The sequence below is a fragment of the Micromys minutus genome (assembly GCF_963924665.1).
Source record: "Micromys minutus genome assembly, chromosome: 6".
NCBI lineage: Eukaryota > Metazoa > Chordata > Mammalia > Rodentia > Muridae > Micromys > Micromys minutus.
The window spans coordinates 23787669-23813652 of NC_137975.1; the positions used below are offsets into that span (position 1 = coordinate 23787669).

At 39.4% G+C, this 25984-nt stretch overlaps 1 protein-coding gene across 2 annotated transcripts; it reads left to right on the forward strand.

Annotated features, from left to right (window-relative positions):
* Positions 1-24838, forward strand: NUCKS1 (nuclear casein kinase and cyclin dependent kinase substrate 1). 2 transcript variants are annotated; one of them, XM_080917579.1, is made up of 7 exons: positions 1-189; positions 10391-10440; positions 12792-12897; positions 14876-14931; positions 18239-18391; positions 19777-19926; positions 20973-24838. In XM_080917579.1, exons 1-7 carry the CDS (start codon positions 173-175, stop codon positions 21170-21172), a joined length of 732 nt encoding a protein of 243 aa, XP_080773705.1. In that variant the 5' UTR covers positions 1-172; the 3' UTR covers positions 21173-24838. The 2 variants fall into 2 exon arrangements, with proteins under 2 accessions (XP_080773705.1, XP_080773706.1); XM_080917580.1 differs by having other exon boundaries at positions 19780-19926.
* Positions 24839-25984: the final 1146 nt, after the last annotated feature.

Sequence of the window (25984 nt, forward strand, 5' to 3'; positions counted from 1 at the left end):
CTCGTCAGATCCAGGGACCCGAAACAAGCAGCCGCGGACTCTGAGACGCCAGCAGCTCGGGGCTCGGCAGCAGCGGCCCCGCCGGCCGGAGCGGGGGGGTGGGGCGCCGAGTGCGCGGGGAGGGGGGTCCTGGTCCTCGGCTCCTCGACTTGGTCGCGCCTCGACAGCGAACATGTCTCGGCCTGTCAGGTCAGTGCGGAGTCCAAGGCCCGGGACGGGCTGGACGGGCTGGGGTGAGTGGCGAAGGACCTGGGCAACGGGCCTGGAGTCGTGCTCCTGACTACCACGCGCGGCCTTCCCTTGGAGTCCGCGCGCCCTTGCGCGTGGGTGCTCGCTGGCGCGCAGGGTGGCGGTGGCGCGCACGGGCGCGTCGCCTCCACCCCACAGGGTCCGGGTCCGCTCCGCGGCTTCCCCGACCTCCGCCATGGCCCTGGCGTGGGCGCGGCGCGCACCAGGCACACTGTAGGCCGCACTCCTGGGATCTGCGGGAGCCTGCGCCCGATCGGGAAACGAACACGCGGGACCCAGTCCTCTGAAGGTTTGAGGGCAGCTTAGCGTCTTGGCGAGCAAGTTGCTTGTGCCCCTCCGCCCGGCCCCGCCTCCATCCTCGGGGTCGCGGCAAGCCCCGCCTCCTATCCCGGCCTGGGCGGGACCCACGCTGTCTTTTTCCCTTGGGGTAAAAGTGAGTTTAGACACTGAGCACCGAAAAATCAGGGCCTCAGCCCCTCCCCATGTGAATGCATTAACCCCAAGTTTTCTCTTTCCACGGCTTGCAAATAAAATGCCCTTTCTCCGGGGACGTGCGCGTTAACCGCGAGACCCAAATCCCGTGTGGTTCTCGTTTCCCCTCACCCCGCAGTACACGTCTTTTACTACTTCTGTAACCCTCTCTTTCCCCGTGTGACGTTAATTGTAAATGAGCTACGATCCGCTAGCAAACAGACCTGTATTCACATGGCTTCAAGAAGTTTTCAGTTTCCTTTCGGTGGGTTCCCCTTTAATGTCCTCCAGAGCTGTTGTGTGGAATGTGCCTTGGGTAGAGGGTGTGGTTTAGTTCAGTCTTTTGATGCCTGAAAGACTGAGAGGAATGGACACCAAGACCAAAAGCAATACATGTTACTTGTAAAGGAGATTTTACCTGACCCCATTGCCTTTAGAAGTTTTAATAGTTATCAATTTTTCATTTCAAGTTTCAGTGTCAGGAGTGTCTTTATACCAAGGAGAGGTTTGGATCTGGCAACGGTTTTGTGCCTTACTATGGCTCCTTGACAAGATAATCTCCTATTGGTGGTAGTTTAGGACTGGATACTCCTCCCACTCGTGAGGTGGAACTGCAGAGGATGCATTACCTACCAGCTTGCTTCTTCCATTCTGTTTCAACCCTACCCCAGCCTCCAAATTACCACGTCTTCTGTGAAAGCTTTGCTGATGTTTGGGAAGTAGTCAGTATGACAGTTCCAGGTTATAGTGAGTACATTGGGGATGTAAAACTAACCAAAGTGTACCACCAACTCAAAATACTTTTATTTAGGATTAGGAAACATTATGATTTTCTTTGGGCTTGGAAGTAATTCCTGTTTGGTGATATTTTAGAAAATTGATTTAATTTGTCTGAATTTGTATCTGCAGCTTAATTATTTTAGGCCTTAGATTAAAGTTAATTTCATAACATAGTTAAGGGGTTAGGAAAATGAGGTAAACTGGGGCAGTGATGGAGTGGGGATAGTGGCTTAAGGAAGACCTGGATAAAAGTGAGGTCTCTTTACATAAGTTGGAACTAAAACCTAGGTTGTTTTATTTATTTTTTCCTTTTGCTTTAAAGGTATGTTTATTTTTTTAATTTGTGTGGAAGTGTTTCACTATATAGCTAAGGCTAGACAGGAACTCTCTGTAGACCAGGCTGGTTTGAAATGCAGATCAGGGGCTGGAGAGAGACAGCTCAGCGGTTAAGGGCATTGACTGTTCTTCCAGAGGTCTTGAGTTCAATTCCCAGCAAACAATGGGATCGATACCCTCTTCTGGTATGTCCGAAGAACACTGCAATGTACTTATATAAAATAAACAAACAAACAAAAAAGAAGTGCAGATCAGCTTGCCTCAGCCTCATAAAAAGGTGAGACCCTACCTATTACCTCCTGCTCTTTTAACTTTGTAGCCTCTGTCCCTCAGAGTGGCTATTGAAAGTTAAAATAAGTAAAGATCCCTGGAATGAAAACCTGTCTCTCCCATTCTCACTGTACGTGCAGATGTCTTGGGCGCCTGCGATGCAGCTTTTAATGCTAAACAACTGGTGGCATGGGAGCTCCACAGAAAAGTCTCCTGTTCCACACAACAATAGTATTATTTCCTAGAAGAATTTTTTTGTTCCCTTTTTGAAGCAGGGTCTCTCTGTGTAGCCCTGGCTGCCTGGAGCTCCCCTGTAGACCAGGCTGGCATCAAACAGATCTGCCTGCCTCTGCCTCCCAAGTGCTAGAATTAAAGGCATTCCTAAAAGCACCCCGCCTAAAAGGGGTTTTTTGTTGGATTTTTACTTTTTGTTTTTTCTTTTTTTTTTTTTTTTTCTCAAAGGGAATAAAAACATTGGCAAAATTTATGGTAGTAGATTCAAGTGACCCACAGAACCTAGATTTCATAGTTACAGAGTCCTCCTTTTTCCACCTCCACAGTGACCACTTCATTTTTGCTTGATGAATAGTTATGTTGCCAGTGTTTATTAAAGCACATAGCATATGTCACCTTTTAAAAAGCTTCAGAGTGCTTTTGTGACTCTTGCCTTGAAAAGAAGGAAAGAAGTTGTTGCTTATGCTAAGTTCTTGGCTATACATGGAGATCCTGCTTTTCTTAAAAAGGGAATAAAAGATGCAAAGATTCAGAGTCACCTAGGTTTCTTGATCAGATAGTAAGTGCACTCCTCAGTGGAAAGCCATTCAGAGCTCTTAGTTTACTTGCTAAAATTTTCTAGGTTTTTTGTATGCACTGCCACCTGTCTGGTTAAGGTCAGAGGACAACTTGTGGAAGTCACTTCTGTTCTTGTCGATCCTGGCGATTAACCATAGTCTTGGCACAAGTGCTTTTAGCCTCTGAGCTGTTTCACTGGCCTTTTCCTCTGAGATGTGTGTGTACATATACATGTGTGTAAAGAGGCCAAAGAAGACATCTCTTGTGATTTTTATCACTCTTTGATGTGGGACGTGCCTTAGGACACTTAATTTATTATGTGGGTGCTGGCATCCAAACTTCTTGTCTTCATGATGGTGAAGTAAACATTCCTAACTCCTGAGGCATGAGTGTATTGTTTGTTTTCTGAGTTTTTTAATTTGCCTTTTTTTTTTTTTTTTTTTTGAGCTGGGGTCTTATACAGCTCCAAGCCATCTTATACTTTTGTTTGCATTGCAGTTGTGGTTAAAGTTAAGTTGATTGGTTTTTTTTGTTTGTTTGTTTGTTTGTTTTGTTTTTTAGGATTGTGGTAGAGGAAAATTGAAAATGCATGAATTCTGATATTTAAAATTCTTAGCAAAAAAGTAATTTTAAGAAGTCTCTTGTTTGCTGGACAGTGCTGTTGAATGCCTTTAATCCCAGTACTCGGGGGAAGATGTGGGTAGATCTCTGTAGGTCTACATGGAGAAACTCTGTCTTACAAAATAAAACAAAAATAAATCTTCAGCTTAAGGGGAAATTTGAAAATTGTATGTATTTTAGAATTTCAGAAATAAATACAAGAATATGCTTAAATTTAGTATCCCATTTTGTTTCTAAGGATGAGCCTGTTTCCTTGTTTTTTTTTGTTTTCTTCCAGATGTGGATGTGCCTATGAGCAAGTATGGCTTTAAAAGAAATTCCCAGCTGTAGATAATTTGTGAAACCTCGGGGGGGGGGGGGGGGATTTTATAAATCTAGATGTGATAGTGTAGCTTGTTTCTAGCACTTGAGAGACTGAAGCAGAAATATGAAAAGGACAAGGCCTACCTAGCCTATATAATGAGATGTCATTATCAAACTCCTTCCAGCTTCTGGTTGGCCTGGTGAGCCACTTGCATCAGTTAGGGTACCATGACTACACTACCTGACCTATACATTTTTTTTTTCTTGGAGACTGGGTTTCTTTGTAGTCTTGGCTGGCCTGGACCTCACTGTGCAGCTCTGGCTGTCCTTGCAGTCAGTCACAGAGATCCACCAGCTTTTGCTTCCAAGTGCTGAGATTAGAGGTATACACTGCTCTCCTGGTTTCATACTTTTTTTTTAAGGTTTATTTTTATGTATGAGTACATTGTCGTTCTCTTCAGACTCACCAGAAGAGGGCATCAGATCCAATTACAGATGGTTATGAGCCACCAAGTGGTTGCTGAGAAATTGAGCTCAAGAACTCTAGAAGAACAGTTGGTACTTTTAAACGCTAAGGCATATCTCTAGTCCAAGAGACAAATTTTTAGATGTAAATTATAAGACATTTATACTGTCATGTTTTCTGCTGAGTTATATATACCTTTGCACCCAAATGTGTGCTCTTAAAAATGTTAATTTTACTGTTTGTGACAGGCTCATGTAAAGCCAGCTGATTTATAACTTAATGTGTAGTCCAGGGTGGCCTTGGGTTTGAGTCTTCTACTTCCTCCTGGGATTTCAAACCCCAAAGCCAGGCCTAATTTGTATATAGTGCTGAGGTTTGAACCCAGAGCTTTGTATGTGATGGACATGCTCTGATTTTACTTTGAAGTAGATGATTAGTTTTTATGCACTAAAAAGTTCATTGATTTAAATGCATTGCTTTTTTTGTTTGTTTGTTTGTTTTTAATGAGACAGATGTAGCTTCCTGGTAGAATACTTGACTAGCATGCATGAAGCCCTAAATTCTACTCTAGCATCACAGAAAGGAAACAGAAAAGGTTTATTAGAGCAAAAGAATTCTGTGAATGTGCTGTATTTTAACAAGGGTTTCAGTTTCACATTAGAATCTTAGAAAATAGATAGAGAAATCCAGACAGAATGATGTCTCAGTCAGATGGACAAGTATTGTTATCTTTCTCTTCTTAGCCTGTTACCATGTTTAGTTTTAGGAAAGGAGACCTATTTTGTTCTTGATGACATAGGTGAAGCCTGATGGCAGGCTGATGACATTTGCACAAGCTAGGAAGTTCAAGAAACGTAATACATCAAAGCGATGGGATGAGAGGGTAGAATTGCAGTGTGGACTCCACTGTAAAGGAACAAAGGCAACTGAGATCTTGGGTTGTGTTTGTGTTTAGCAGTGTGAAGTGGAATTAGCAGAGCAAGGGCATGGCCCTTATTTACTCTCCTTTCTGCCACTCATGAGCCACATCAGTACATTTCCTTTTTTTTTTTTTTTTTTTTAAGATTTACTTATATGAGTACACTGTAGCTGTCTTCAGACACACCAGAAGAGGGCATCAGATTCCATTACAGATGGTTATGAGCCACCATGTGGTTGCTGGGATTTGAACTCAGGACCTTTGGAAGAGCAGTCAGTGCTCTTAACCACTGAGCCATCTCTCCAGCCCCATACATTTTCTTGTGGGCATTACTGGGCAGATTTTACTTCATCTTGTGTTAGGAAGAGATCAATAAGGGTGTGAAGAAAGCACTTAAAATCTGTGATGGGTGAGTTGTTAACCCCATAGCATTTAGGGGTTGGGCATGGTGGCACACACTAGGGGAGACAGGCAGGCAGATAGTTTCAGCCTTGTTTACATGTGTAACAAGTTACAATACAGAGACTGTCTCAGAAAAACAAAACCAACCAACAAAACAAAAGCATAGTATTTACTTTGAAGGAACAAATGAGGTTAACGAAATGTTAAGGGATACTCTGATGAAGAAAGATAGTTAAACATGGTAATTGCAGTTACAGATGGTTGTGAGCCACCATGTGGTTGCTGGAATATGAACTTAGGTCCTCTGGAAGAGCAGACAGTGGTGCTTTTAACCGATGAGCCATCTCTCCAGCCCCAGTTTTTAGTTTGGGGATTTTGTCAACAAGATTCCAAGGTTGGATAAGATTATTTAGAATTCAGTGAATCTGCTGAAAATTATCACACGTTTCCTTATCACTATCAAAATCTAGTAGTGGTTTGTTTTGTTGTTGTGTTTAGTGTTTTAAGACAGCTCTGGCTGTCCTGGAATTTGCTATGTAGACCAGGCTGGCCTCAGAACCCACATGGCTTCAGAACCTGCCTCTGCCCCCCACATGTTGGGATTAAAGGCGTATACAACCACACCCACCTAACAGTGTTTAAATTTTAAGTGCTTTTTATGGAGCCCAGCTTGGCTACAGAGTAAGATGCTTACTCTCTCAAACAACAACAACAACAACAACAAATATTTTGAGCCAGGATTGATGGTCTGTTCCTATAGTCCCAGCATATAGGAGGCTTAAAGTAGAAAGCTCATTTTAGACCAACCTGGACTAAAAAACATATTTTAGGTCAAAATAGAAGAGAATGGGCTGAAGAGATGATGGTTGAAAGCACTTGCTCTCCCAGAGGACCCTGCTGCCCATAGCCATCTATAACTTCAGCTCTTAGGGAGTTAGCACCTAGACTTTGTTTCTTCTGGTCTCTTCACTTGCACAAATAACACTTTGTGGCCATAGGTTATCAACAGTTTTTCTTCTAAAAATAAAACCCAAAATTCTAAAGTGTCTCTTCAGTCAGTCTACTTTTGTCCTTAAGTGGCTCTTAAACTTTGGTAGAATTCCAGTCAGAGATAAGTGTAGTTATCTCTTTTTGTGAACTAACATTTGTTAGGGTGCAGTTTTCTCTGTTATTGTCAATTTGCTCTTTTAAAATGCTATTTATGTACCAAAAGGTTGATTCCAAGACCCAGTAACAGAGATCTGTGGCCTATAAATTGAAAAGCTTTGCTCTGCAGGATTTCATTCTTCTGAGAAATGAGGTGTTGACCACCAACCTGAATGAAATTAGCAAATGGGTGTGTATAGGGGCATGCCATTTGAGTGTCTTATGTCAAGAGTGTTGGGTCCTCTGGAACTCTTACAGAGTTACAAGTGGTTGTGAGCAACTATAGATTGTTTAAAAATCTCTTGGATTTAATTTTTTTTAATGGCTGTGCTCTGTGTGGTGTAAAGTTTGCATCCTGATAATTAGGGTTTTCGTTTGACAGTGAATTACCAGTGTTAATTCAACTATCCCTACTTAGATTTAAGATAGATATGCAGACTTGTTACAGCTAAATTCTGGGATTGGCATGGTGATACACAGCTTTAATGTCAGTCTAGTCTACAGAGTTCCAGGCTAGTCACAGCTGCTACATAGTGAGAGCTAGTCTCAAAATAGAGAGCTAAGTTCCGAGACCTCAGTTTCTCTTTGTAGAATTTATTTATTTAATGTATATGAGCACACTAGCTGTCTTTAGACACATCAGAAGAGGGCATCAGATCCCATTACAGATGGTTGGAAGTTACAATGTGGATGCTGAGAATTAAACTCATGACCTCTGAAAGGGAAGCCAGTGCTCTTAACCATTGAGCCATCGCCCCAGCCGCAAGGGAAATAATTTTAAAGCATGGTAATTTCTAATTCTAAGACACTGTACTCCTATATTCTTCCGAGAGAATACTTTTTCATACAACAGACAAATGAAATTCCTGGTAAGCCCAACATTTTGTGGTTTTGCTTTTGTTTTTTAAGTTACTGTGTGTGTGGGTATGGTAATGTGCCTGTCACATAGTGCATGTGGAGGCTGGAGGACAACTGTGGGAGGCATTCTCCTTTTCCACCACGCTAGCCCTAGAGTTCAGGTCATCAAAGTTGATGACACGTACCTTTACCCAATTACCAACCCTCAACATTCTGTTGCTCTGGGTGGTGGCATTAGACAACACCTTACGTAGCACAGGCTGGCTCTGAAGTCAGCTGTGTAGCTGAGGATGTTGACCTGACCCTCCTGACTTACTTCCCAAGTTCTGAGACTATAAGTTTGTACTACCATGCCTCACTTTTAAAATCCTGTCACCTTTAAATTACTTCCCCTTAACCCATGTTTGGGACCAGTTAGTTTGTTGTAAACAAGCATTCCAAGCCCTTATTGTATTTGGGGTAGGGAGCCACTAACAAAACATTCTATTGCTGAATTATATATAATCTGGCCTCCCAAATATATTCTTTCCTTTGTATTTAAAGCAAAAATCTCTCAGGATAGCTAAGGCTGACATCACACACAACAACATAATCCTCCTGTTTCTACCACCCAGAAACTGGGGCATTCATGTTTCCTTACGTTGGAGATTTTCTTTCTAGTACAAAGTTTTAGGTGTGTTTGGCTGGAGCTCCTGTTGACTTAAATGATAGAAATTGTGTAATCCAATTGATGGCTCTGTTTGGGGCTAAAGGGGTGATTCAGTGGTTAAGAGCACTTCAGATGACTCAGGTTCAATTCCCAGTACCCATCTAGTTTCAGGGGATCCATTGTCCTCTTCTGAACTCTGACTAACATATAAAATGACTACTCTTCTCAACCTAAAAGGAACCTTGAAAGAGCCATAAAGCTGGAAATAAATTAACAAAAGAAAGGAGATAGAAATAATAACAGCTGATTTCGATTAGTCATTGTTTACCTACCACTTATTCCCGGGACAGTCTTGAGTCGTTTTAAGATTTATTTTTGCTGGGTGTGGTAGCACGTCTTTAATCCAGAGGCATTCAGGTCTCTGAGTTCAAGCTGGCCAAGCCTATACAGTGAGACCCTGTCTCAAAACTAAGTATGTGTTTGTATGTAGCTAGTTATGTGTAAGTTTGTGTGTGTGGAGTCCAGAATAATGGGTGGATTAGAGTCTCTAGAGATAGATTTACAGAGGTTGATGGCCATCTGCTGGGATTGGAACAGGAGCCACATTGACCACCCAGCTTTGTCTCCATCCCCACACTTGAGTAGTTTGTATTCCTGATTTTACAGTTGAAAAACCATGGTCAATGAGGAAAATCCCTTACCCAAGGACAGAACTAGTTTGTGGCAGAGCCCTGATTCATTCTAGTTTAGTCATGTTGAAATTTTATATTTACTCACGTTTCTGATAGTTACTGTTCAACTGGAGACTTAGTTCCACTTGGAGTTTAAATAGTAGAAGTTTAAGACTAGGGCTTTCTGTAGCCCAGCCCACGTCACCTCAGACTCCTGACCTTCCTGGGGGCTGGGATGACAGGTGTGTGCTACTGTTTCTGGCTCCCTAGTAGGATTTTGATTAGACTTTTGTTTGTTTTGGCTATGAATAGATAGAACAGAACGTTTCATGCCCTTGTACTTAAGTAATCCTCCTCTTAAATGCTAAATTATGATCATAGTAGATTTTCTCAGTTTCCAGTTTCACAAAACAAGTTCATTAAAAAGGTTCTTTTTAGCCCTTATTACAAGTGTCCAAACACAACTCTTTCAAGTTCCTTATATGAAATGCTGTATGTGACCTGTATACATTTTCCTCTACACTTCATAATCATCTCCAGATTTCATAGTGTGCATAGAACAAAACTGAAGGCAAATTCCATTGGTTGGGTGTGCTAGGTAGTACACATCTGTAATTACAGCAGGAGGTCCTGAGATTAAGTCAATTTTTGCTACATAGTGAGAACCTGTCTCAAAACAAGCCAGCACCATTAGGCAACCTTACAACTACTTGTAGCTCCAGATCTGAGACTTTCTCCATTTCATGGGTACCAAAACACATGGTATACATGCATGTACATCGATAACATACACATATATATATAAAGTACTTTTTTTGTTTTAAAACATCCTTTGACTATACCAGTAAGATTTTTCTTCTAAAGCTTATTGTTATAGTTATTAGCATTATAACATAGCTATATTATACTATACTATATAGCCTAGCAGAATCTTGTTTTTTTTTCACATCTACGTGTTTGTATAAATTAACAGTAATAATAAAATAACAGCCATGAATTGTGTTTCATTCCATTAATCCCAGCACTGGGGAGGCAGGGAAGAGAATCTCTGAGTTAGAGGACAGCCTGGTTTATATAAGCAAGTTCCAGGACAACCATATCATAATATATGGGAATGGGGTGGTATACTTTAAAATGTAGCCTGTGGATGTAATAGTCTGTATAATGAATGAATGCATATGGTGAACTTGCCTGTTCTGTTTCAGGGGAGGTGGGAAATATAAAGCTTGAGAAGAACAATGCTTAAGTTATCACTACAGTGAATAGTATAAGTCTGAGAGGTTTTTATTTTTTGAGGCAGGGTCTCTACCGCTTTTCCCCAAGAACTGAATTAAAGGCATGCACCATTACATTGGGTCTTAGAACTATTCTGTTTATTAAACTAAATTGTCTTTTCTGGTGTCTTAGAAGCTGTATTTTCTTTCTTTTTTAATAATTAAATTTGTCTCTTTCTGCAGAAATAGGAAGGTTGTTGATTACTCGCAGTTTCAGGAATCAGATGATGCAGGTATGTTTTGTTTCTGTAAGTATGTTTCCATAAGATGTGTTGTGCGGACAGACTGTCAGCTTATGTGCTTTATGTCATGCTTTTAGTAGTCTTTTATTTCAAATTACCCAGGGGTGTGTATCAAAGGAAGCAAATGCTGGACTTGTCCATTTTTCTTTGAGGTAAGGTCTGCTGTGTGACCTAGGCTATCCTTGAACTCAAACCTCACAGTTGCTGGATTGCAGGTGTGTTCCACTGTGCCTGGCCTTAGCTTTTTCTTGTAAATCATTGAAATAAACACCTGATTTTTTTTTTTTTTTTTCCTTATCTGGTTTTAGGATCCAAAGGTTAAATGTTTAGTAACTGCTGCAGTTTTCATTTGTGTCAAATATCCACTGCTCGCTAAACTGGGAATTGAACCTGGTCATCTGGAACATCAACCAGTGATCTTAATTTTAATTTATAAAGATAATGTGCCCCTTAAGAAGGCTTGGAAGACATACCGAAGAATTAAACTTGATACATAATTCTATCTCTGAAACATACAGAAATTGTTCTAAATGTTTATGTTTGATAAAGTTTTTTTAAGGGCATCTCTGTTGTAGTATCTCTTGTTTCATTTTACACTTAAGGACACTGAAGTAGAGTTGATACTTAAGATCCCTTAGTTGAACTTTTTGAACTGCAGTATGGCTCAGCAGGCAAAGGTGCTTGGTCTCCAGCCTGACAACTGCAGATACTCCCAGAATACTTATGGTGGAAGGAGAGCAGACTCCTACACATATGACCTGTCAGGCATACCCATACACATAAAAACAAATGCTTGGTTGTTTTGTTGTGATGGTGGTTTGTTTTGTTTTTGTTTTTTAATATGACTAAGGGTCTTGCTGTAGAATTTTGGGCACTGCTCTCATCTCACTTAGGGCTGTTTTTCTCCTTCTTTTAAGTTATTTTTTAAGAAGCAGAGGACCTGAGTTCAGGTCAATATCCTGCGCTCATGTACACATAACTACACACACATAATTAAAATTAAAATAAGTATTGCTATTAGTGTTTAGGATTAAATTCTAAAAATGGTTAGATTCTCAAAGAGAATTTGTAATGAATCCAGCAATTTAAGAATTGAAGTGCCAGCCTTCTCATTTCTCATCATCACATGTAGTAGTGGAGCTTTGGGAGTAATCAGCAGTTGTGATGAAGGTTTCTTACAAAGCTTTTGAAATTGTAGGGTGTTAGCCTAAAGTTAGAAGCATCCAGAGTATGTGATTATATTTAATACTTCAGTTAGAGTAATTGATTAGAATATTGGGTTAAGAGTATAGAATTTGAAGCCAAGCATTGTGACATACACCTTTAATCCCAGCGATCCAGGCAGAGGCAGGTGGATCTTTGATTTTGAAGATGGCCAGAGGTATATAGAGAAACCCTGGGGGTAAAAAGACTGGAATTTTAGTTTCTTTCTAAGATGTTTGTGATAAAACCATATTTCTGGGCTGGAGAGATGGCTCAGTGGTTAAGAGCACTGACTGCTCTCCCAGACGTCCTGAGTTTAAATCCCAGCAGCCACATGGTGGTCCACAACCATCTGTAATGGAATCCAATATCCTCTTGTTTGTCTGAAGACAGCTACAGTGTATATAATAAATAAATAGATCTTTTTTTAATTAAATTTTCAAATAAATATGAAGTTGTTAAAACATGGGGAAATCCTGACCTAAATGGGAATGTTATAAAATGACAGCTATGGTGTGGATGTATGAAGGGTTTATATAAGGACTAGACACTATGTAAAATGGAATTAAAATAGGTGAGGCTGGGGGTGTGAATTTATTTATTTTTAGTTGTGTGTTGCTTGTTTGTGAAGTATGTGGCCACATGTTAAAATCAGGAAAACTTTTGGGAATGAGTTCTACCATGTCTTCTGGAGATCTAAATCGGGTTTGAGGCTTGCATAGTCAAGTGCTATTAACTGCTGATCCATCTTGCTTTCCCCTTTTAGATTATTTAATTTTATGGTAATAGAAATAGAGCTAAGCTTTCTGCGTGTTAGGTAGTAAGTGTTCCTAGCCCCAGTTTTTAAAATACTGTTTTGTTTAAGTGTTTTGCCTGTATGTCTGATGCCTGCAGAGGCCAGAAGAGAGGACATCAGATCCGCTGGATGTGAGACACTATGTGGGTGCTAAGAATCAAACCCAGGTCTTGTAGAACAGTATATGTGCTTTTAACCACTGAACTATCTCTCCATGTTCCCCTCCCTCTTTAATTAAAGGAACAATAGGGGAAATCTGTTCCCATTTATTTAAAAAGCATGAGGAGTAATGCGTGATTTCAGCATGTAAACACAACTGCATTTGAATTTTTTTCTTGTTTAGATGAAGATTATGGAAGAGATTCAGGCCCTCCTGCTAAGAAGATTCGGTCATCTCCCCGAGAGGCTAAAAATAAGAGGCGATCTGGAAAAAATTCACAAGAAGACAGGTAGGAGGCATCATTGTTAGTATCTTCTTCCTACCTACATTGTTAGAAGTCTGAGGTTTTTAAGTTCTGATTTGTTATCTATAGTTGGTGTTCATACTTCATTGCAGTTCTCTTCAGTAAGATCAATAGCAGAGTCATAACTAAAGATTGTGTGATTCTTAGCTCTGTATTCTGTTGAATTTTACTCTGAGAACAAGTCTTGTTCAGGTAATCATTTTTGACGATTGTCTTTTCCTAATTTGGGGGGGGGGGGGGCGGGTGTCTTCTTACTGTAGTGTTAACGTCGGAGCCTGGACCTTACATGTGCTCCAAACCTCTGCTCCCTTACTTGTTCTTGATGTGGGTGGGGTAGAAGAGTATTAGCATCCGGTTGTATTGTGCTTTATGTCATTTAGTTCTTATAATATAATGCACCTATACAGCTGAGAGCTCATTAATGGAAGCAGGGCTTGCTAGGAATTAGAACAGCAGACTTTGATACTATGCCTGAGGAACTCAAACACCATCTTTTGCATTCCCGACTGCTCCTCTTACATACAAATAAACAGCTCAAGGAAAGGAAATGATATTTCTTGAGCATTGTAAAAGTCTTGGAGGATGGAGAATTGTCTCAATGGTACATTTAGTATGCAGACACATGCAAGCAAAACACACATACATGAAATATTAATTTTAAAACAAAATTAAGAATCTTAGAATATTAAAATAACTGAATATTAATTTACTGAGTATTTTTGTTTTTTATATACCTAACTTCTAATGTTTTTAGTAGAGAATTTCAGAAATGTGGTTTTAAGAAAGTAATATGCCACTGGGAGACATCTTCTCCTTTAGAGTAAATCACTCTTACTCAGTTTTTTGTTTTTTAAAGATTTATTTATTTATTTATTTATTACATATAAATACACTGTTGCTGTCTTCAGACACACCAGAAGAGGGCATCAGATCCTATTACAGATGGTTGTGAGCCACCATGTGGTTGCTGGGATTTGAACTGAGGACCTCTGGAAGAGCTGTCAGTGCTCTTAACCGCTGAGTCATCTCTCCAGTCCTTGTTTTTTGTTTTTCAAGATAGCATTTCTCTGTGTAGTCTTGACTATTCTGGAACTAATTTTGTAGACCAAGCTGGCCTTGAACTCAGAAATCTGCCTGCCTTCTGAGGGCTGGTACCACCCCCCAGTCTTGAACAGTTTTCGATAGCCCAATTTAGAAATAATTACTGTATTCATTTATGTTCCTTCTAAATATGAAACATTTACAGTTTGTCATTATATCTGGCCTGAGTTTTTCTTCGTTTTGTTTGGTTGGTTGGTTTTCGGTCAGGGGCCAGGCAGTAGCTTGGACTAGCCTTTAGATTAATCTTAAACCTACAAACCAATGTTTTGTTTTCTATTTATTTATATTTAAAAATAAAGCTTTTTCTTGACTTTGCTCATTGAAATAACAAGAGAAAATCATACACTTGATCATAAGTTAGATTTATAAGCTTTCTTTCATTGTTGTGATTTAGTTTGTTTTCCGATGAATAAAATCACACCTGTTCACTAGCATCCCTGTAAGGTGCAACAGTACCGTTCCTCAGCACCTGTTTGAACACTATGGGAAAGGGGTACTTTTCATTGTACTTTTTAATTCTGGTATCAGAATTATAATTGCATTTTTCTCCCTCAAGATAAGGTCTTAACTTTTTTAAAGCCAAAGTCTTGTTTCTATAGTAGGCTATCACTGGATGTACAGAAATCTGTCTCTGCCTCCCAAGTGCTGAGATTAAAGGCATGCACCACTATACTCAGTGTAGGGTTCTGTTTTTAGTACAGGCTGGCCTAAAACTGTAGACCCACGTAGGTCTAAGCTGGTGTCAGTCCTCCTGTCTGAGCATCCTTACAGCTGGGGTTAAAAGTGTAACCACCACACACAATGATCACACAACAACTGCTCTAAGACTTTTAAGAGTTTTCTTTTTCATTTTGTCTTATAGTGAAGACTCAGAAGAAAAAGACGTGAAGAACAAGAAGGATGATTCTCACTCAGCAGGTAAACCATATTTATTGCAGGAGGAATTTTAATGGGCTGTTTTCCTCCTGGTCCCAGGCTCCCAGAATAACAACTCGGATATTCAAAATGTATTTACAAACAGCTCGGCCATAAGGTTTGGCTTGTCTTCTTGACTAGCTCATAAATTCATAACCCATTTATTCTAATCAAAGTTCTGCCGTGTGGCAGGCTACTTACTTTCCTCAGGTTACCAAGCTTCTTAGGGTTTTCTGGGGACCAGTCCTCCCACACCGGCTCTGTCCTGCAATCCTTCTCCTGTCAGATGTCCTATCTTCTATCTTCTGCCTCAGCTACAGGCCAATCAGCTTTAGTTGACAGCTGTTACATCCATACAGTCAATACACAAGAGATTTTCTCTACAAGGAATAGTTCATTTATTAAAGAGCAGTTTTATATGTTAGATTCTTTCAAATACTGGGATTATAAAAACATTTTTATTTTCACAAAGGTAAAAATTTACTCTATTCTGATGGCTGATTTGGTTTTCCTTTTCTTAAGTATCTATAGGTTATTTTCATGCAAAATTGAGATTAAAACTTTTTTATTAGGGATCCAGAAAAATGACTTAGTGGTTAAGAGCACTAGCTGCTTTTCTAGGGAACCCAATTTAGTTTACAGCACTTATATGTTGGCTCACTCTGTCCATAACTTCAATTCCAGGGGACTCTACACCCTCACATGGACATGCATGCAGACAAAACACCAATGCACATTTTTTAAAAAATATTTTATTTTGTTGTTTGAGATAGCATCTCACCATATAAGTGACCCTGGCTGTCCTGAAACTCATATAGACCAGGCTAGCCTTCAACTCACTTGTATCTGGTTTTTGAGTGTTGGGATTAAAGGTGTATGCTACCATGCCCAGCTGATACTCAACTTGTATATGAATAAAGTAATTATATCAAACTAAAAGCAAAAGCCTTATGGAAAAATATAAAAAGAAATTAAAAGAATTAATGTGAATTAGATATGGTGGAATATATCTAATATGTCAGCATTCTAGATTGCTGCAAAGTACAAAGTCGACCAAGGTTACATAAAGGAAACCTATCTCAAAATTAAAGTCCTGCTTTTACAGAGGACCTGAGTTATGTTTCCAGCACCATATCTGGTGGCCTACAACTTTCTGTAACCTCTAGGCAAATGAGATATCTCAGGCCTCCTTAACCAATTGTGTTAACATGCACATAATTCATGTGTATACTAAATTGAAAGTAAAAATAACTCAGCAGGTAGCTCTCTGAGTTTGAAGAAAGCCTGGTCAGTCCTACTGTTGGTGTTTAACTCTTGAGACTTGAGAGTACATTCCTTACCGTCTCTTGGTACTTTAATTTTTGACGAGTTACGCCCTCCTTTGTCTTCCTGGGTGTCCTTTTTCTTGGCTGCTCTTGAACAAAAATACAAAAGATAAACAACATTCTGCTAGGTGTTTTGCTTCCCTTACTCTTAAGTTGTACCCAAAGATAATGTATTGTGCTTTGACATTCATTTGCCTTGTGAATAATAATTTGAATTTCTTACGTTTATTGAGTTTTTGAGTGCTCTTCACTTGTATTAGGCACAATTCCTCCCATGTTGATTTAGTTTAGGGTCTGTATTAGTGAGCTTTATTCCATAATTGTCTCTAGATGAGATTTTTGGCATTAGAAGTGCTTAAACATTGGCCATGAAGCCTTATGAAGCTCAAGCATGGCTTAGGAACTCTCTGACAGTCAGTAGCTGCTGGAAAGTGATCACTGGCAGTTTGCCCATGCTCCAGTGGAGGGCCTCATACCCACTCACATATTGACAACACTAATTGGACTTGCTGATTTATTTAAACACACACAGACACTATGAAATTAGAAGGGTGCATGTTGGGCGTTACTCCCTATTTTAGGGAGTTGGAGTAGAGTGGTAGAGGATAGGTATGATCAAAATGCATTCTGTATGTTTTTCTCAAAGAATGAATAAAAGGTACTTTATATATCTAAAGATTAGCTGTCTTCAGACACACCAGAAGAGGGCATCAGATCTCATTACAGATGGTTGTGAGCCACCGTGTAGTTGATGGGAATTGAAGTCAGGACCTCTGGAGGAGTAGTCAGTGCTCTTAAAATATGTATGAGTGTTCTTCCTGCATGTACGCTTCTGTAAGCTGTATATGCCTTGAGTTCACAGAGACCAGAAAAGGGTGTTTGATCCTCTGATGCTGGAGAGGTGGTTATGAGCCATCAAGTGGGTGACAGGTACTGAACCATGGTCCTCTCTTTAAGAGCATCACATCTTAGCTTGAATAGCCAACTCTTCAGCACCCTGGGTTTTTGTTGTTATTGTTGTTTGTTTGTTTAAGAAGAAAAACTGACAGTTAAACCTAATAGAGTAGGAAAGTCTAAAAGTTTAGGACAGAGCTGTTAAGTAGAGACTGGTAAGATAAAATTTAGTTTCCTGACCATGGTGACACATACCTTTGATTCCCAGGGCTGCAGAGACAGACGCAGGTAGATCTTTGTGAGTTTGAGGACAGCCATAGCTACACAGAGAAACCCTGTCTTTTAAAAACTGCAAATGAATGAATGAGTGGATGAATAAAGTTTAGACTTAAACTAGTAGGTTAGCAGCCTGCTTTATATTTAGCAAACTAAATAACTACTGATAAAGCATGTAGTATATGAGTAATTTTTTTATAAGCTTGTCCACACATCTTTAGCTCTCTCGTCTTAATGTGTTCTAAGGATTTCCCTCTGCCTGTTTCTAATTTACCCAGTTCATTGTAAGGAGTAGTAGTTTAGCATTATTTTTGTGCTTTTATGTCTTAAGATAGAGATAATTGGAAGGAAGACCTTCTTTCTTTTTCTATTTTAAAGTAATTTTTTGACTTTAGCTTCTAAAATCTGTAAACATAGATTCTATATAATTGATAATTTTAGGATTAAACAGTTAAATTTAAAGTGTTAGAGGAACCGTGTTCATAATTTTTAATTTATAATTCAATTTTGTCAAGTATGTGTCTAACCCAGGCATGGTGGCACAGGCAGGTAGGTCTCTGTAATTGTTGAGACCACCCAGGTCTTTATATATTACATTTATTTTTTATTTAAGTTGATTTATAACATTAACAGTATATTTTCAAGATTTTTTTTTTTAAATCAGTCTCTGAAGTACAAATAGGTTTTAAACTCTTCATCCTCTAACTGAATTTTTTAATGGTAGATTTCATTCCTTTTTAAATATGCTATTATATCCTGTATCTGCAGATGCAAAATTCTTTGATTGTTGTATCACACTAACTTTTATATTGCAGAAGACAGTGAAGATGAAAAGGATGATCATAAAAATGTACGCCAGCAACGACAGGCAGCGTCTAAAGCAGCTTCTAAGCAGAGAGAGATGCTCTTGGAAGATGTTGGCAGTGAAGAAGAGCCAGAAGAAGATGATGAGGCGCCGTTCCAGGAGAGTATGTGAAGTTGCCCACTGTACTTGTTGGTTTTAGGCAGGCTCTCCTATAGCCCATATTGCCCTCAACTTTCTGTGTAGCTGAGGACAGCCTGTAACTGTACTGATGACCCTGAACCACTGCTTCAGTCATAGAGACGTGGGGATCTAACCCAAGGCTTTGTGCATGCTAGACAAGCATTCTGTCAGTGGAGCTGCACCTCCAATCCTGGGTTCTTCTTTGCAATCATAATTAATGGTTTTGGTTCAGTATTTTCTAGGTAAATGTTTGTATCTAGTTCCTTACATGAGGTAGATAAGTAGTACTTATTAAAAGATAAAACTGTGCATCTGGGTGTAGTGGCACATGCCTATCTTGAAACAAAACAAAAATAAAAAGATGAAACTATGAGGATAGGGAGATGGTTCAGCTTCTCCTTCCTCCAGGGGATCTTACATGCATATATACTTATATAAGTGAAAAATAAAAACAACTTTTTTTAAAGATTTAGTAGAATTTGGCAATAGATCTATCCAATCCTGAATTTAAAAAAGGAGATGACTGTACATTGATAGTTATTTTATTACATAATCAGAATTTTAAGGTTGTCCATCATTTATCATAGTTTCTATTCTAAGACATTTGTATTTAAACACTGAATGAATAGTAACGATTAATAATGGGTACTGTGTTTATAATTTGCATCTTAGCCTGGCAGAGGATTATAGATCACTTCAACTTGCTAAAGAAGTTACATAGTTTAGATCCCCCACCACACACGCACACAGGTTATTCAGATTATGTATAGTCCTGCTTTATATGTATACATATAGAGAGAGTGTGTTCTTGTTTCATTATTCACAGTTGTTATTTAAAAACTACCAGATCTTAAGGTTTGTTTCAACAGAATACATGAGAGTGATACAGCTACCAAGAGTTACTTAGGATTTAGGGCTTTCAGGCTTATATCTTTTAGTACTAGGGTTCAAAATATAGGGCCCTGTACAGTGAGTATAGGCAAGTGCTATACCTCTGAACTATTAATCCACAACCTTGTTTGTTCTCACTAAGGCTAGAGCTGGCTTCAAATTTGCCATCCTCTGGCTTCAGACTGGAACCAGATCTTGTGTCTTATACATTCCATTTTCAACAAGTTTTTCAAAAGAGTTGTTCGTGAGTTTAAAAATGAAAAATAATCAGTCCTTGTAAGTGTATGTAAGGTCCATACTATGCCCATTCTGCAGTGGGCAGGGGCAACGCTAACAGTTGGCACTCTGCCTCCTTACTGACTCGGTAGTGCTTAGCTCCTGCTTAGCTCCTGCAGCATTCTCAGCACTCTTTCCCTTTGTTCACTTGGAAGGATGTGTACATTTAAGTTGGACGTTGAAATTCTTCTTTCCTCTCAGAAGATTCTGGCAGTGACGAAGATTTCCTAATGGAAGACGACGATGACAGCGATTATGGCAGTTCAAAAAAGAAAAACAAAAAGATGGTTAAGAAGTCCAAACCTGAGAAAAAAGAAAAGAAAATGCCCAAACCCAGACTAAAGGCTACAGGTGAGACCTGTGAGAGTAAAACCACATTTTTCAAGAACTAAACTGTTGCCTCAGCATTGGCCTTGTATTTGGTGGAAATATAAGAAATCCAAAGGGGTCTTACACATGTGCCTTTGGTCCCTTTAAGACTGGTGAGGGCTGGAGAGATGGCTCAGTGATTGAGAGCTCATACTGCTTCTAAAGGACCCACGTTCACATCCACAGCCACACTGGTGACTAACAGCCAGCTGTGACTCTAGCTGACGACACCTACATGCATGCACAGGCACACATATACACATATAATTAAAATAACACAGTCTTGGAAAAAAAACACAGTGGGCTGAAAGAATATCTCAGTGCTTAAGAGCATTGGCTGATCTTCCAGGAGACTTGGGTTCAATTCCCAGCACCTGCATGACTGCTCACAATTGTCTGTAATTCCGGTTCTAGGTGGCCTGACACCCTCACACAAGCAGGAATGCAGGCAAACACCATTGTATATAAAATAAAAAAGAATCTGTGGCTTGGGCTGTATGTAGGAATGATCTCTTCATTTCAGAACAGTAGTCCTTACTCTGTGCGGGGAGCATTGGTTGCTCTGGGGTCCGTGGTCCTAACAGCTGGGGAAGGCTCTGTTCTGTTCTCATCCTCTGTTCTGTCAGGATAAAAAGATTCTGATAGCAGAAACAAAACCATCCTTGAGAGTAAAGATTTATCTTCTAGGTTTTCAAAGCTTTTCCTGATTGGAGCTGGTATGTTAAATCAGAAGTCTAGATTTGCTTAGAGTTTTATTCTGGCAAATATAATTAACACGTTTCTTATTATAAAATTTTACTCATCTCTCCATACTTTAGAGGGTGATGGGTCTCCAAAACCTGTTTGATAGCTTTAGTTTCTGCTCAGAATATATCGTTATATTATCATTAGGAGTAATGCACTTTTTCTTGTGTTTCCTCAGTGAGATAGGATTAATTTTTATACTTACAGACTTATTTTTGTAGCTGATTTTTTTTTTTAAAGGCTTTTGGTTGTTGTTCCCCAAATTGTTACTTTCCATATTTCAGTGACGCCAAGTCCAGTGAAAGGCAAAGGGAAAGTGGGCCGTCCCATGGCTTCAAAGGCATCAAAGGAAAAAACTCCTTCTCCCAAAGAAGAGGATGAGGAAGCAGACAGCCCTCCAGAAAAGAAGACATCTGCAAGCCCTCCACTCGAGAAGTCTGGAGATGAGGGGTCTGAAGATGAAGCTGCATCTGGGGAAGATTAAAAGTGATATTTGGGGAGAGGTTTTATTAAAAAACAACAAAAAAGGAAACCTACATAGGACACGGTTTGGGCTGTGGCTTGACTCATGGGCTTTCAGTGCTATCTCATTTGTCTAGAATAATGTTTTTCTCTATCATCTATCTGTCTCAAACCATTGTATGCTGACATGTTTAAGTTGCCATTTTGTCTTAGTCTTTTCTTTGCCAATCTCCTCCCCCCAGGAAAGCCATGTCAATTAATCACTGACTGACTGTTTCATCTTTGTGTCTTTAATGGAGGAAAGGAATGCCACGGCTGTGAAGCATTAAGATTTCAGGTGGATGCTATGGAAACTGCTTCTTGCTAGAGAATAGCAGCTTCAACAAAGATCAAAAACAAAAGAACTAGAAAGGTTTTAATTAAACAATTGTTCTTCCTTTTCTTGTCCTTTTGACAGACCAGTTGTTATTTAACATGAGCTTATATGTCTAAACTGTAAATGTTAAAAAGAATCATGGCTCTAACTTTGTACTAGTGAAGCAGTTGGGAGGTGAACATGAATTCTGGATTGGTAACTCGGTACTCAGTTATTTCCCTGGGTGCAGAAGGAATGGCGTTCCTGGAACTTATTGTATTTGTTATTCCCAAAGAGATTCAGAGTCAGTGGTTCTTTTGTCTTGATAATGGTTTTTTTTTTTAATGGGCCACCAGAATCAGTCTTAATTTCATATTTCATTCATATTTTCATTGATTCAAGTTTTTAAAATATACCGTTTTCCGGTAAAGTTTTACCAATGATCAAAAATTAAAGAGATTTCTTTGAATTTTGTTGACAAGATGGAATATACACCTCACAGTGCGTTTCTTCACAGGCTGATGATGTTAAAGTTTTAAGCAAATAAAGTTTGAGTTAGTGTGAAGCTCAGATATAAAAGATTGAGATTCATCCTTTATGAATACAAATAATTGAAACAAGGGCCCATGAACCATGCCATTTTTATTTGGGGATAGAAACAATTGTTTCCTTTTTATATTTAAATCTTTTCTTCATAGTAACATGAGAATGACATAATCTCACAACCTCTTCCTGCTGCTGCTCCCATACTCTGGAGTTGTTTGCTTCTTAGTTGGTCTGTCCATGTTCCTTTCTAAAGCAAGAGCCTGAGCCTCAACGGGATGAACGAGCTGTATTTTAGGTGCCTATGTGCCATTGATAACAGTCTAGATACCTTAGCAAAGCATCAAGGACAGATTATAGGTTTCATCCTCCACATTCAGGTCCCATTCGCCAATAGATGCAAAGATTAGGGGTCCTATTATGCTACTAAATTAAAGATTTAGTGGAGTAATTTCTGTATATTTTTCTGCACTTAAGCTAAATTTGCTTCCTCAGTATTCTGCTTTTGCGTTTTTTAAGTGACATGTTTGTCTCAGACAGTGTCATTTTCTTATAGGTGTTCATAGGACAAAAGGTTATTTAAGAAATATTTTTACTCTGGTTTTTAAGACACTTTAAAAAACATTCTTAGATCTGCTTTAAAATAAATAAATGAATAAATAAACAAAACACCTAGTGGCAGAGAGTTATTTCAACCCTGCACTGCTAATAAATGAGTATTAACATGGCCAAAAATAGAAACTTGAACATAAGCAGTTGGGTTATTGTTATGGGATATATAGTTGTGAGCTGTGTTGTGGGTATTACAGATTATTCTATTTGCTGTGGTGGGCTTGCTCAGGAACCCGTCCTTAAAGAAGAGACTCACCATTTCCACCAGGCATCTCTCCCTTTTAGGAGTTTGTAATTCAGTCTTACATTCCTAGTGACATTTGGGCTTTCCTTGGGTTATGTTTCATGAAAATCTGTGGGTAGGGTCTCTTTCAACTTAAGCCTCAATTTTTTTAACAGTCTCCTTAATAATCTGCACTAACATCTCTGTTTTTATCTACCTATAATTGAGAAATAATACTATCTTCTAGATTACTTGTGCAAAAGGTGTGTCTTGTTTAGAATCCCTTTTAAAACCAACTCATTAGATTGAAGATCTATTTTCTGATTACAGGACGGTTGGGTTAGTGGTGTCTCAGTGAGCACACATGCTCTAAGTCACCTTTGTTTCCACTTTTTTTTTTTTTTTTTAGTGGTTTGTAACAGTCTGGTCTTCCTTTCAGATCATGCATGCAAACGGGGAAAGATTTAATGTGCTCAACTGGAAACAGGTGCTCAGCCCTTAGGTTAATAAGGACATGACTGTGTGTTCATAATGACTGGCCCTTGGCACCTCCCTGGCTTACTCTCCGTCCTCTTTTTCTTTCTAGTGTGCCTGTAGCGAAGTGGCAATGTATTCACTGTCTTAATTTGCAGTGCTCAGGAATGGGGTATTTTTTGAAGGTGCTTAGCTAGGTTTACCTCTTTAATAGATGGAGCAACTCAGCTAACACTACATTCTAGTTCTCCGGACTCTGGTTAAAGCCTTTGTCTCCCCCGTCAGAAATGGCAGCCTCTGTATTGCCCAGTGATAATTTACTGCTGCTTTCAAGCATCCACCACTGGTGGGATTTGTTAGAGAAGACCCAAAGGGAACATTTTTAAATATCTGCTGAAACCTTAACTGCTTTCAGTACCTCCCGTCCATATTAACCTTACAAAGGAAAACTAATAGTAGAGTGAATGCTTCTTTTTCTAGGGGAGTGAGAATTCCCCCACAAACACCTTACCCCAGGCTGGCCTCAAACTTGCTACATGGCTCATCTTAACCTCGTGTTTTGTTATGTCTCTTCAAAATAACTTTTTTTTTTTTTTTTTTTGGTCTTCAGTGCTTATATATGGTACTAGTTCAGATAGCATTTTCTTCCACATAAAAATCAGTGGAATTTGAGGCTATAATCTAGAAGGACTTTTGATAAATATAACCAGCTGATCTTGACTTTTGGGGGCCTGGTTTCACTTTGTAGTCTGGCTGGGAGTCCTCCTTCCCCCTCACTCACACACTGCTGGGATTAATGCCACCATAACAGGTGACACTTTTTTACATGGGCTTTTTAAATTTTTATGTCCACAAACATGTATGTAGGTGGCAGGTTGGAGAGGAAATAGTGTGAACAAAACTCAGGCTTAGGGGCCCCTGCCAGAGCAGACTTAAAGTAACAGAAAGCTTTGTTGCTGCTGTGGAATCAGTGCCCGTTTGGAAAGTTCTCTTTCCTGGGAGCTTCAGAAGCTACACTAAAAACATTCCCACCTGTGACTGGGTAGGAAGCAGTGGAGGCCAGGCACTTCATGGTGTGTGGATGGAGCTTAGAAGCAAGCAGTACACACTTCTTACCAAAGGGGAGGGAAAGTTAAAGCCGCTGGTTGCTCTTGAGGGTAGAATATTGACATTTTCTCACTGGAAGAAGCTGCTGAGTTACTTGAAGATGGGGAGTTGTTTTGTTTTTGAGTATTGCGATGTCAAGCTGCCAATGGCCACGTTACTATTTGAACCTCCTTTTCCCTTTGTCTTAGAAGAGAAAATACACAATTCTGAATATCAAATCCATAGATTATACTTTTGTTCAAAGCCTAATTTACAGTGGTGTGATTGTACTAAACACTAGGAGGATCCCATATGCCTACTTGTTGCCATGCCAATGACCAATGAGCTGGTAACATCTGAGCATGCTCTGTGGCTGTAGAGCATCACAGTTGTGCAGACACTTTGTATATTGGGTGAGGGGGGTTTCTAGATTATAAGGGGGTAAATTGATTTGGGGGGAATTGGGGTTTTCAGTTTGGGGTTATTTTTTTGGTTTGGTTTGGTCTTTTTTTTTTTTTTTTTTTTTTTTTCTGGTTTTGTTTTGATTTTTTATGGAGGGTTGGGGAAGTATAGTACTCAGTTATACCCTAAAAATAACATGTATAAAACCCTGAAGTGTGATGTGGGTATGTGTGAGTGCGTGTTTGTAAATGTCTGCCAATTAAACCTTAGTCTTCTGGAAATTGGTGATTTTTTTCCCCTTTTCCTCTGGAAGTATTTGTTACAAGATTTGTAAATAAGAGCTCTACATAGTCCGTGTACCGTGAACATATTGCAGCAAACCTTACATGCTTCATTCCTGCAAGGCGTAAGACTTTCCCAGGTTGCTCAGCCTCCATGATCAGTTTGCCTTGAATCATCTTTTAGACTTAATTTGCCAGTTCTAAAGCCTGGTCTTCCTTGATTTTAGTCTCCAATCTTAAGCTGGCCTAACTGTCTTAGGCCATGCGCTGAGAGCCTGGCATCCTTTTCTTCATACTTCGGTGTGGCTTGATACATGATTAGACAAGAGGGTTGGGCATTCTTGCAATACCTTAGCAGTGCTGAAATCTGCAGCATGGTACTAAGGAAGCTAGTTTGAATGTAACCACTTTATTTAAGGTTTTTTTTTTTTTTCTTTAATTTAAACCGAGTTGAAGTGAACATGATTTTGTTGATCATGTTCATGAATTATAGATGCAACATTCTTTTGGTAGACTCGAGATGGTCTGATGGGATACTTCATACATTTACACATCCTGGTCTGTACGCATTTGCATAAACAACAACAAACTCCTGCCTTGCTCCGACTGAAAGATTTCTAGGACTGCTGTCTGCTCCTGAACTTTGTTTTCAGTATGTGTATCCTTGGCTTGTATTTTGTATTAAGAAATAAGGAAAAGAACCCCTTATTGTTGAGCATGTTGGTATTGTCCCCTTTATTTTTTCCCTCTTGGGGACATATGAAGCAAGTTATTCTTTTTCTGTATCCTTTTCTTTTGTAAACCTTTTGGTTTGTTTTGTTTCAAAATGGCTTTATAAAAGGGCTTTTGTAACCCACA